A 13,183-nucleotide genomic window follows, 5' to 3' on the forward strand; every position below is an offset into this window, starting at 1 on the left:
TTGTTTTTGTTAATTGTAAATCGGGCAATGCCTTTCCAGCAGGAAACCTTGAGCTTGAATCAGAACCCAGATGGGTAGGGACTCTGTGCTTTTCAGGGAACGCTCTGATCCTCTATCCTCCCCATCAGTGGGATTGATCATTGTCCCAAAGAGCTCTGGGATTCACAAGCATGGCAGATTTTTCCCAGCACCTGATTCCCTTTGAAGGATCTTGTGAGACCAGGTACATAGAGTGTAACAGGCTGATGAGAGTGATTCAAATTGTTTTATAGATAAGACTCCCATAATAAACGCATCCCTGGAGCACCCTATACATATCCTAGGGATAAGCTCTGTTTGGCAGAATATAGACCTAATCCCTTTAAAAAATTTAGAAACTAAGACCCAGGAAATTAAACTTGTCACCCATGCTCATATAGTGATGGCCGAGCCTATAACTAGACCCTGGTCTTTCGACAACAGTTGATAGTCTTCCCTTCAGGCACAGTGAATGATTTTTGTGTGTCTCATGCTTCTGAGTAGCTACAGGCACATCTGTGCAAAAAATAAATAAATAAATTTCAGGTGTATTATTAATCTGTTTTTAAGATTAGAATAAAATATTGTTTGATTTAAGCATGGAGGAACCTTCTTTAACAAAGACAAAAAATATAAGGGGGAGTAAATATATTTAACAATTACTTCTTTTAAATTGTTCAGAGTCCATAAGCAAAATCAAAAGGTCCATTGTACATCAGAATAGGTATTTACAACACACGTGACAAAATTTAACATTCTTAACATACAAAATTTATTTTTGGAAATAAAAGGAGAAACCTAACATAAAGATGAGAAAAGTACACAAGGAAGAAAGCCATAAATGAAGTAATGTAAATGCCCAGTGAGAACATGGAAAAATGCTCAATCTCACTAATAAAGAGGGAAAGGTAATTTAAAACAATAAGGTATTTTCATCTCCTATGAGCCTGACAAAACTTTAAAAGTTTGATAAAATCAAATTTTGGAGGATGTAGAGAATTAGAATTCTCAGGCACTGCTGTTGGGGAGACGGTGATGGGCTCACCAAATAAACCAGTAAGACCAGTAAAAGAATAAAAATAAAATCATTTTTATTTTATTATAGGAAGGAGGCAGTCAAGTCTTCAACCAAAAAATATCATAAATTTTTTTAGGTTGCTGTTGCAAACACATAAATCTACAAACTCAAAAAATATATAAATATATATTAGCATTGAATTGTAGTGCTTCCCGTTAGGTGCGGCAATTTCTCTCCCAATCTGATTGTCCCTTTTGCTAGTAGGGGAACATTATTTTCATTTGATTTAGACTTCCTTGAGTATTTTTGTGCGAAATATGAATTTGTTTCAATTATTCATGTTTTTCTAAGTTCCTTTTTTTTTTTTAAGATTTTATTTATTTATTTTAGAGAGGGAGGGCGTGCCGGTGGGGAGGGGCCAAGGGAGAGAATCTCAAGCAGACTCCCCACTGAGATCAGAGTCCATCATGGGGCTCAATCTCAGAACCCTGAGATCATGCCTTGAGCTGAAATCAAGAGTCGCTTAATTGACTGATCCACCCAGGTGCCCCTAATTTGCTTCTGATGGTGTGTTTACACCTTTCAAATTAGTCTTGCTAGATATTTCATTAAAGGCCACATTCTTCTGTCTTTCAGATCATCAATTATAATATTAAACAAATTCATTTCCAAAACAGTGTTCCCTAGGGCACCCATTAGCACCTTTGGTCTAAAGATAATTATGATGAAAAAAATTATAAACAACTAGCTTTCTGTGGGGAGTCTGCTTCTCCCTCTCCCTCTGCTCCGCCCCCCCCCGCCCCTGCTCATGCTCTCTCTCTCTAAAATAAATAAAATCTTTAAAAAAATAAACAGCTAGCCTTCTTTTATTTTTTTATTCAGATAATTGGCCAAAATAAAAAAACCTCAAGAATTCTGATTACCACACTTAACATAAATATAAATATTAAAGTACAAATATACCATCAGACTTTTTCTCTGTGGAATATATATACATATTTCCCTCCAGAATGTATTTATATATGTATGATATATATTTATATTATAAATATATTATAAAATATGAAGAAATTTTATATATATTTTATGTATATTATATATATATAATGGGAGCCCCCTTTCCTCCAGACTTGAGATCTAGATTAGGTTGGAGAAGGCATGACCTTGGCTTCCGAATGGCACAGAAGACACTGTGAGCACACAGTGGCAAAATGGACTAAAAATCCACAGTTTGTAACTTGCTATCAATCTGCCCTCTCAGGTTCTGGGGGAAGCCATTCACACAGGGAGGTGTCTCATTAAAAGTCTGTAACAAAAACACCCTCAGATTGAAACTGGGGAAATCCAAGGCCTCATAGCTCTATACTCAGGGCCATTTCTCAGGGTTGTGTTTGCAGTGAGCAACTTTAAGAGATGCTCCTGAATCTTGGTGTATTTCCTTTATCAACCATCACCCCGTGTGCCTGATGTGTTCTTGACTGAATTTGAAAAGTCTAGAAGTGTGTCACTCCACTGGCCGTTCTAATTAATCTGACAGAGGCCAGAAATAACTATGTCATAGCGCTTAGTTAAGGCAGTTATCAACCGGATTCCAGGAATTATAAAGCCAGTCTTTGCCCCAAATTATGGGCCTAGGGTACCAGACACAGCTAAGTATGCTAAGTCCTGTAGGGGATCAGTAATTCTCATGCTAGGTAGCCAAGAGGCAGTCCAAGGCAAGGCCGTTACTTACTGTGACCTGGGCAAAAAAATTTAGATCAACCTGCTGCTCTTTGGGGCAATAAATGGGTCAAAATGAACCTCAGTCCTAATGGAGGTGAGTTGTGGCCCCCGGAGAAACACATAACCCAAAAGGGCACAATGAACTCCGAGATTTGTTGTACAACCTTATTTGGACCACGCTCACATTGGTTTAGTGAAGAAATATGCATATTATCATCACAAAGTTAAGGCTTAATTCTCATGGTGGCTTTCCGGAAGAGCAGAATGGCATCCACGTGCACTGTCCTGTTTTAGGGCACGGCGGGGAGGGTTAACAGGGGCAACAGCAGGCCAGAATTCGAGATGCGGATGAAGTTTGGTTTAGGCTGTGTGTCCCTCCCAGGCGCCTCGTTCCCACCCAGGAACTCGGGAAGATGCTCCCCCTCCACCACAGTGGTGTTAGCGTGGCCCGTTCCAGTGCCTATAATTTCACCTCTTCTGTGATCACCTTCTGTTTGCACCCAAGCCTTTCAACCATGAGTGCCAAGTGCAAGAGAAACTGCGTGTTTTTAATCCAGATGTCTGCATCATTATTGCACTTGAATCTGTCTGGCTCCTTCCGTCATCTTGCCATTCGGAGGGCATACAACCAGGCTGGGCTTTGGTTACTTTTACCAGTAAGAATAAACAAGGCCAAGAATTGTCAAGGCAAAATCTCAAAATTTAAAGTAGGCTTATGTAGGTACCACCCCACCCCCCTTGTTCTGTTAATCAGAAAGCAGCCAAGAAGAGACGACCCTTTTGGAAAGACAGCCACAGGGAGGGACCAAACTGTGTCACTGAGGTGTGTGGAACATGGAGGGGTGGAGGAGGAAGAATTAGAAATATTTGTGAGTTCATTTTTGAGGTTGCCATCCCAGTATGTGCAAAAACTCCAGATGTGTGTGGGTGGGAGCGAACACAGAAGGTCCATCGAATCCCCTAACTGTGGGTCAGCCTTTGAGAGACCGAGTTCTTCATTGTCCAACTGAACGGTCCGGAAGCAGGAAAATGAGAGATGAGTTTCCAGCCCGCAGTGCTGTGTCTCTAACTGACCGAAGGGGCTAGAGACATAGCATGGTCACCTGAAACATGTTAGTAGTGGAGACATCCCATTCATAGCCTCCAGAAGGGATTAAAAATCGATAAAACTGATTGTCAGGAATGAGTCACAGCAGCGCCCCATGGCAAGACAGGCACAGCCACTTGGGGCAGGAATCCAGCTTGATATGAAATGGCAGCTTCAATACCAGATGAAAGAAAAGTGAATGAGAGGATCTGGGTTGAAATCCACATTGTAAGGGCAGGTGATGCTAACTTCAACAGGAACAGGAAGAGTGGGGAAATGACAACATCGTCCTGGGTCCTTGGGCCCATTAGTGTATTCGTCAGTAACCTGAGGTTTGAATCCAGGCCCTTGGGCTGAAATGTTTTCTCTTTCTCTTACTCATAACCTTTTCCTTAGGAATCTTCCCCTTTATCTTATATACAGAGCTTCTTACGCGATCTTCTGTCCTGAGAGGTTGTTTTAAGTGGTTGCCCATTTGTCTGTGATAAGATGGAAGTAGGTTCTTTGATGGTCTAGCTCCTGCCTGAGACACAGGCTCATCTTACATTTTCTGACCCCACCCTACTCCATTGCATTCCGTTAACATGTGAAATGGAATTATTGGTCGTTTCGTGAATATATAATTTAATTTTGTTACATTTCTGGTCTTGGCACAAAATGGCCTTTCTGCTCGGCTGGCATCCTCCAGTCCTCTCATGGTCTCTCCTCCCCCACGGCTGGGGGAGACTTGTCTAATTGATCCTTTGCTGTTGTCCTTCAGGCATGTCCTTCTGTAAAGCCTTTCTTGGCTTCCAGAAACAGTTTCTGCTGCCGTTTTGGAGAGTGAAAGTTGGTGCTTAGTACAAACCATGCAAAGCAGTCCATACAGGCCGGTAAGGCCGAGGTTGAGTGCAGGGATTTGGCAAGCTGGTTATGAAGCCATCAGTCCGTGATTATGGTGGGAATCTGAAAACACAATGAACCATTTTCATTTGTTTTTATTTGTTTGTTTTCTGGAGAACTGGTTTATAAGAGATCGCCAAAAATAACACTACCCGCACCCATTCTTTTCCAAATATATGAATATGAAATACTAATTAATATACTGGACATAATTAGGCTAAATTAGTCCAGCAATTAAGGGGATGACATATTCCTCAAATTTTTATCTATAAGAGCTAGTTTCATTTGTCTAAAAAAAAAAATATTCTCTAAATTCAGGCTCAAACTTCAAGGGGAGAACAAGTCTATGTTTGGAAGAAATAAAGAAATCGGTCTGCATTTGCATATGCCATCATCAGCGAATAGCACAGCCTCAGAGCTGTGAAAATTGCAGACCTTTACAACCCAGCCTTTGATTAATGACTTAATTAAAGTGGGATTAATATAAATCTGTGGGCAAGACAGAATGCTAGTGGAAGAAAGGAGGAAATATTCTGGCAATCTACTGTTGGAGTAATCACTGTGGGAAACGCTGATAACAGAGGAATAGTCAGGGACTTAAACACTGGAAGAGCTCCTGGAAGGAAGGCTGACGTTTGTGAGCTGGCCAAGAGCAAGCCAAGACCTACAGAAAAGAGATTTGAATGGCGGCAACTAAGCCAATATATCATATAGCAGAGTTTTTCTAAAGACCCTTAGGACGAATTTCTCTCGAGTCTTGGCAACAAGCAAAGCTGACTTCTCTCCAATGACTGTTTCTTAACTTTATGCACACTATGAATCTTGTGACAAATTATACTTCCCTTTTTGGTCTGACAGCTGGGGGAGATTAGGGCTACATTAATAACTAATGTCTAGGACCATGGGGCACATAAGTGCTAATGTAACCACTGTATTTACTCTTGTCTCATCTTTATTTCCCTTTATCTCATTCTTTCAACCTTATTCCACCTCTTATAGTTTGCATTTTTGTAAATCACCACGACACCTTTCTGTTCTGAAATGGGCTGTAAAGACATGATGTTGGGGGGATGGGCACAGTCAGGCTTCTTTGGTCCCAGGTAATGCCATTCCCATGAGTTCAGCCTCAACTCAGAATGGCCCCAAGACTCTTCTGTCCAAACTCATTTCATGGTTACAGAAACCGAACCAGAGACTCTGTGATGTGACCAATGGGAAAGAGTAACCAGGGAATGACTAGAACCAAAATGTATTCCTTAAGCAACATTGGGAAACTGACTGATATGTACATTGAAAAATTGGCTAGATAATGATGTGTTGGTTAGCTTAGGACCCAAATTATTTTAGCAGTAAAATCAAGACTTACGGTTCTTTGGATAACTTTGTCTCTCGGGGGTAGCAAAGACCTGATATAAACCTAATAATGCTGTTTAGGTACTATTTCTACTGTAATGTCTCAATTATACATGTTGGCATAAATAAACCTTTAAGGATTCGTTTGAAAAGGCAGACAGTATCTGTGCCTTACTTTTAAAAGACAAATATTTGTTGTACCAGGAGTATATATTTCTAACCTCCCCTTCCCCACACCACCCCAAAAATTAACTGTCTTAATATTATATGCACAAGTACCTGTCCCTCTGGAGAAAACACACACTGATATTGATGGTGAGTTTAATAGTATAAATATAATCACGTGACATGTGGGAGTCAGTAAAAGTAGCATTTGGATAAAGGTATTGTTTTATTTCTATGAATTTAAATATCTGTAACTAAAGTAAAACAATTTAAATATGTGGATATGGGCTCATACCATTTCTATGTGTATACACCATTTATATAGGTACCATTTACATACCTGTATCTCATCTGTATTTGCATATACCTATCATCTACCTATCTACCTATCTACAAGCTAGTTAAAATTTCATTCTCTCTCCTCGTTGTCCTATGAATGATATTTTTAAAGGGTTTGAGAGATCAGAATTCTTTATAGGAGATGGCAGAGGTAAAGAAATCTCCTGGGAAGTAGGTGGCAAAGGGACCCAGAATCACAGATATTGATATTTCCATACCATCTTTCATCAGTACACTCCTTTATGTAAATCATGATGTTGAGATTAAGGTGACAGGGACAGATTTTGATAAAAACCTTCTCTTTCACAACAAATTCAAAAGAACCATTGTTAATTCAGTGATTACATGAAAGATGCATTTAAGGTACGTGTTTAGATGAAAATGAAGCAGGTTTTGGACGAGACCTCACAGTGGTCCCTTGTACACATTCACTGGTGCTTTTTTTTTTTTTTTTTATACAGAAGCTCAAGTCCTAGAGAGAAATTCTATAAATTTATCTTTCTCTTTGAAGACCTATACCTGTAACTTAGAATACCTACTATATGGAATAGATCGATAAAATGTATTCCGGCATTGGGGCGCCTGGGTGGCTCAGTCAATAAGCGTCTGCCGTCAGCTCAGGTCATGATCCCAGGGTCGTGGGATTGAGCCCCGCCTTGGGCTCCCTGCTCAGTGGGAAGCCTGCTTCTCTCTCCCCCACTCCCCTTGCTTGTATTCCCTCTCTCACTGTCTCTGTCCAATAAATAAATAAAATCTTAAAAAAAAACCATAAAAAAGTATACTGGCATTTAGCCAGTAAAATATTAGAAGGCCTATTTATGAAGAAGAATGCAAAGGAAGTTTTCTAATCTTTTGTTCTGTACATGTAGCATTATAGAGATGTCAAAATAGGTTCAGATTAAATATCCAATTTTACCTCTTAGTGAATGTTGTTATTGCCATATTCCAATGAAGGGGGCAAATTGTAAAATGACATGCCCAAAGTTACACAGTATTGGGCCAAGAATGAACTCACTCAATATTTTCCTTAACAGCTGTTGTTCATGTAGGGCATGTAGGCTCTGGAAATACAGGGATACATAGATATCTGTCTGTGATGAACACCAGAATGGCAAAGGACCAGGAATTCTCTCTCTATTCACGATGGTTGTCTTAGAAAATGTATCCTTCCCGATCCTGATTGTTTGAGAGAAAAGGCGATTGACATTATTATATCATCAGCTGCATTACAAAGTTATAATAGGGAAATACGAGTATATTTCATATAGTCAGGTGGATAGATGGAAAATTAGATATAGATAGAGGTGTACAAATTGTAAATCTCTGAAACATCAGCCTTCTATCATGTTAAAGATATAATGTAACTTCATGTCAACCATGCTTTTTGATATAGTTATTCTATTTAGCATTTCTTTTTTTTAAGATTTCATTTATTTATTTGAAAGAGAAAGAGAGAGAGCCCCAGTGGGGGGAAGGACAGAGAGAGGGAAAAGCAGACTCCCCGCTGAGCAAGGAGCCTGATGCAGGATTTGATCTCAGGACCCCAGGATCATGACCTGTGCTGAGGGCAGACGCTTAACCGACTGAGCCACCCAGATGCTCCCTATTTAGCATTTCTATGAATGTAACTGATTGTATATGAACACTTTCGTGTTTAAGTGATTATATAGTTTTTTAAACAGCCAGTATTTTAGGAAATACCGTGTCCATCCTTCTTAGAATTTGGTGACTTGTGTACATGACTGAAATGTCTATAAAAGGATGAGGGTTTTAAGGACACTTCCCTTCTCTGCATCATTCAAAGATAAGAGTCTGCAGAGCAGATTTTTCTTTGTACTAGCAAACTGAAATATTAAACACGTAAATGGGAAAATAGTTACTGATTTTTATCCTCACCTGACAGAATAATGAGAAACAGTTTTTTTTTTTTCAAATGGAAATTTATTTTTGAAACATTGTGTGGTGAGTAACAATGCATTTAACTGAAAGTTTCTAATTCGTATTCCTCATACAGTAACATATTTGTTAAGGAAAAACAGGTGTTTGAATAAAGAAATTGGGAAAGCAGTGAATGTGTTGATAATTTCCCAAACCATAGACAAAGTTCACATCTTCCATACATGTGCTTAACTTACCATAAATTTAAAGTAGATTGCAGTGAAAAACAAATCTAAAGAGTAAAGATCGTTATAAAGATCGAGGTCCACAAATGCAAAAACAAAAGAGAGAAAAGTAAACCAAAGGAATTCATGGTATTATTTGAAAAGAGAAAGAAATGATCAATAAAAATAGAGGTCCTCAATATTATTTTGAACCTATCCCTCAGCCTATCGCTGTGTTATTTGCAGGCACCAGCGGGCATCTGCCCTGAGAATAGATTATTAGCACTTTCTGCCTATTTTACGCATTAATTGACGTGGTGTACGGAAGGTGCGCTTCTGGGGCAGAGTGCAGACAGTGGAGCAGAACAAGAGAAAAAGAAAAACTCATGAAATAAAAGAAAGAACATGTCTTCCCTCAAGCATCAAAATTCAGTTTTTTTTTTTTTTTTCAGGCTCTATGATCCATAAATGCAATTAATGATATTTTAATAGTGTCCACCATATCCCCTTTGGAAGAACTACATAGGATAAATAATACGTTTTAACCTCCCTGTTAACAATGTCTAAAAGAACAAAAACAAAAACAAAACCCAAAAAGCTACAAAGTGGCCTAATAACACAAATGATGTATCACATGTATAATTCAAGGCAAACTTCTTTTTTTCTGGATTTAAAAAGATGCTTTTGGCTAACCTACAGTTATGATTCTATAACAACTCAGAGTCTATAATTAATGAAACGAGAAGGCTGGGCTCAGAGGTTGGCATCTGTGAGCTGATGGCCATAGAGTCACAAATGTTCTGTCACCTTAACTTAGTTTTCCTTCTTCCTCCCCCCGCCCTTCCTGCCCATGAGACCTTCTGAAGTCTGCAGTTTTAGCAATAAGAGAGTCCTATCAGTTGGTTCTCATCTTAACCAGCTGGGATCTCCTGTTCCTTCTTCCTGATCAAAAGCCAGTACTGACTAAGAACAATCACTATGCCTATCTAGGAAAAACAACCACCAATTTCTTTATAAGTTCATAGAAACATCATTTATATCAAGTATTAAATTTAAACTATGTGGGCATCTCCCCTGGGTTCCACAATTTTAATCCTGAGTCAGAGTGTTCTAGAACAGTGAAAGTCCTATCAAAGTAACTGATTCAGTCCAGACTTATTTAGTTGGTACTGTTCTTGCTGCTGTGTATACTTTACCTCAAAATATACTGACCAAACGTTTGGTTTGGTTGCTCTGTGTGAATACTGCTTAGCTTTATTGTTTTTACTGAAGCGGTCAACTGGAAATTGCTCAAATGTGTCTGCTAAGTAGCTTGTGATATTTTGATGTTTCCTTGTAAAAAGTGAACCTTAAAATACAGTGACATCTCATATTATCTAGACTTTAGTTTTCGGCCAACTTCAGATCTCTCAGCACTCAGATCCCAATAGCGATCCCAAAAAGCTTCTGCGAATTGCCAGACTTTTGTTTGAATCCACATGCCTGATCCCTATCTAGGGTTTAATAATTTTTCAATAATATGCAAAACAAAGACACAGACTTTCTCACCAGGAAATTAGAAATAAACTGGAAGATATATTTTAGAGAGAGGCAAAGTGACAAAATTAAATACCACAGCCTGAAAAGGGAGAGAGAAAAACAGATAAAGCTCTTTGCACAGAGACCATCATGGGATGCTAGGTGAGATGACCCTCAGACATTAGGGAAATAGTATAGTTAGTGATCTCTGACTGAACAGGTAGGAAAATATAATATGTACAATCTAACTTCTATCCGACGTATGTTATACTAAAAACAATTGCTTTGGTGCTTTAAGGAGTAAGCTCTGGAGTTCAGTGGTATGGGTCATTCTTTGTCAAAATTTAATACGCGTACCAACCACCTTGGGATCTTGTGAGAACGTGGATTTTTGTTTAGTACAACCTGGGGGGTGTGAGCAAGAATTTATTTCTAACAACCTAATGTTAGAATGCCATATTTCTTCCCAGTTAATGCTGGCAGTTTTTCCAGTAAGGGTATAGAAGGCACTGATTTCCAATAATGTCAGATAAATGAGATGTTCCTGCATTTGATCTCAAGTACTTTTTGAAACCTGAAATTAAACCATACTAGTTATATAAGTTAGCAAGTTCATGTTACATACAATTCATTCACTTTGGAAATAAGGAAACAGCATTATAATCAACTATTTTTAAACTATGAAACAGGTGAGAGAAATTAATAGTGCATTATTCAGTCTCTTTCAACCATATAATCATGCATGAGAATTTTATTGAAATCTGAACTTGGTCAATACTGTGCAAAATTTGAGGTGAACTCAGTATCATACGAAGTCATATTCAATACAGTTCTGAATTTTCTCTTATATCGTGTCATCCTTTTAACATCTGGAGAGTATGCAACACACAAGGCAAGTTTCTTGGGTTTGTTTTTTGTTTTTTTGGAAAGAATACTTGGTTTTCATTTTTGTTAATGATGAAACACTGTGCTTTGTTCAGTGGTGAAAAATCAAAACTGTGTTTTTTGATTAAAAAAAAAAAATGCCCAGGCAATCATATTGTGGTTCTGCACTATATGCACATAAATATTATGGGTATTAAAATATTCTATAAATAAGCTGTACCTGGGAGAAGTGATTGAAGCTATGGATTTATACCCTTCATAGGCATTTCACCTATTATATAAATTCTTGACCCTGCCAAATGCTTTTATACCGAGTTTATAAAATATTCATGACCAATGACATTAATGTGAGACTTCTCTGATCTTACTACATCTTCCATACTGAAGTTGTGGTTCTAGATGCATTATTGCCTATTTGATCCTTTCCTCCCTCAGTAAGCTTTTGCTGAGGGTGAGATTTCTGTGATGCTCCAGAAATTATTTAACTTCAGATGGAGAAACTAAATCACCTACTATGTTTGGTGTGGATAGGGTGTTCGTGAAGTATGTGTGCGAAGGGGTCGGAGTGGGGGAGATGCCAGGGAAAGTTGTGAATAGTATTTATAAAAGAGATACAATTTCAAGTGTTATTTAAAAGGTCAACAAATGCATATGTAAAAATCTGAAAAACTGTATATCGGACAATAAGGAAAATAGGCTCATGATTCTCAGTAATTTACAGAAGATTCTCACATTTGCTATCACTCTGTAATTCTTTCCTTTAAAAAATCAGGATGGTATAGACGGCAACTGTATAAACCCATTACCTGTAAAATGCTCTAATATAATTTTTCCCATTTTTATGAAAACTAAATTCACAACATGTGCCAAAAAGTGTTCTGTGAAGATAGAGCTGAAGACTAATCTAGGTTAACTGACAAAATATAAATGATAACTTACTATTTCTCATTTATTAAAATGAAAAAAAAAATTAAAGATCCAACAAAACAGCTAAATGGTAAGTTTAAATGATATGTTATTCAGGGAATTGAGAGTCTGTCCAGAAAGATTTTCTGGGAAGAACAATTAATTGATACAAGGGCGAGTGCAAATTTGTCTCTTTTTAAACTTTAAAGCATATTGTTCAAAGTTTTAGCTTGTGTGCATGATATAAATCCCATACATCGTTTTCTCAGTGACAATAAAAAGCGCAGTTTATTAAAAACTGAAGTAAAAATCAAAATAACTTTTTAAAAAAATCGGTCACAGTTTTGTCATTGGTATATGGAGGTTGTTCCAGGGGCCCATCCAAAGCTCCTCGTCGTCTGAGTGCGTGTGGTCACTAGGGAATTCCAAAGTCTCCTTGATGTTCTTACTGTCAACCATGGACTCCTGTTCAACTGTGCTTTTCAGTCTGGGCCCCAGTGGCTTCCCTGTGGTACCGTCGGTCCCCACAGGGCAAGGGGCAAACGTAACCAGGGTGGGTCTCGTGTTCATCTTCTCGGTAGAGAACGACCCCTTCGATAACGTGTTCAGGGGGACATTCTCCTCGTGTGTCACTGCCAACTTGTCAAGCTTCTTAAAATGCCTCCCCAGTCGGACAGGGGAAGTCGCTTTTAAGGTGTCAGTGAGGCAGGCACGGCGGGTTCTCACCACGGACCCGTTATGGGCAATGTAGATGTCGCCGTTGATGTTACTGTGTGTGGTGGGACGGTGAAGGCGGCTTCTCTGACACTCTGGAGCACTGTCTTCTCCGGCGGAGCTCGTTTCGTACTCGCGATCCACAACTAACCTGATCATTCTTTTTCTTGCCCACTGCCAAAATCAAAAACAAGGAGTCACTGTCAAAGGAATGAAAGGGGCAACAATGACAAGGTCTGTGAAATTCAGAAACGCTGATAGGAAGCCATAGAAGGTAAAAGAACTCAAAAGGGAGAGAAGAAACTCAATATTATTAACAGCACATTCCTTCCCGCCAACTGTCCACTGGATTTAGAGCTTCACTTCTGAAGACAGTGTTGCTCGGTTAAGAAGCAGACATTTCAGGAAGCACTTGTATTTTTTTAGATCAAATTACTGCTCTATATGGGAAAAAAAAAAAGTGTATTATTTATA

At 38.6% G+C, this 13,183-nt stretch overlaps 1 protein-coding gene across 6 annotated transcripts in view; it reads right to left on the minus strand.

Annotated features, from left to right (window-relative positions):
• Nucleotides 1–8,538: 8,538 nt before the first annotated feature.
• The window catches only part of PCDH15 (protocadherin related 15), a 1,707,782-nt gene continuing 1,703,137 nt past the window's right edge, over nucleotides 8,539–13,183 (minus strand). For all 6 annotated transcript variants that reach the window (XM_078077809.1, XM_078077807.1, XM_078077810.1 and 3 more), the window contains one exon: nucleotides 8,539–12,883. In XM_078077809.1, coding sequence (XP_077933935.1) covers nucleotides 12,332–12,883 — 552 coding nt within the window. In that variant the 3' untranslated portion in view covers nucleotides 8,539–12,331. The remainder of the gene's footprint in view (nucleotides 12,884–13,183) is intronic.

The sequence above is a fragment of the Halichoerus grypus genome, chromosome 7, assembly GCF_964656455.1.
Source record: "Halichoerus grypus chromosome 7, mHalGry1.hap1.1, whole genome shotgun sequence".
NCBI classification, from domain to species: domain Eukaryota; kingdom Metazoa; phylum Chordata; class Mammalia; order Carnivora; family Phocidae; genus Halichoerus; species Halichoerus grypus.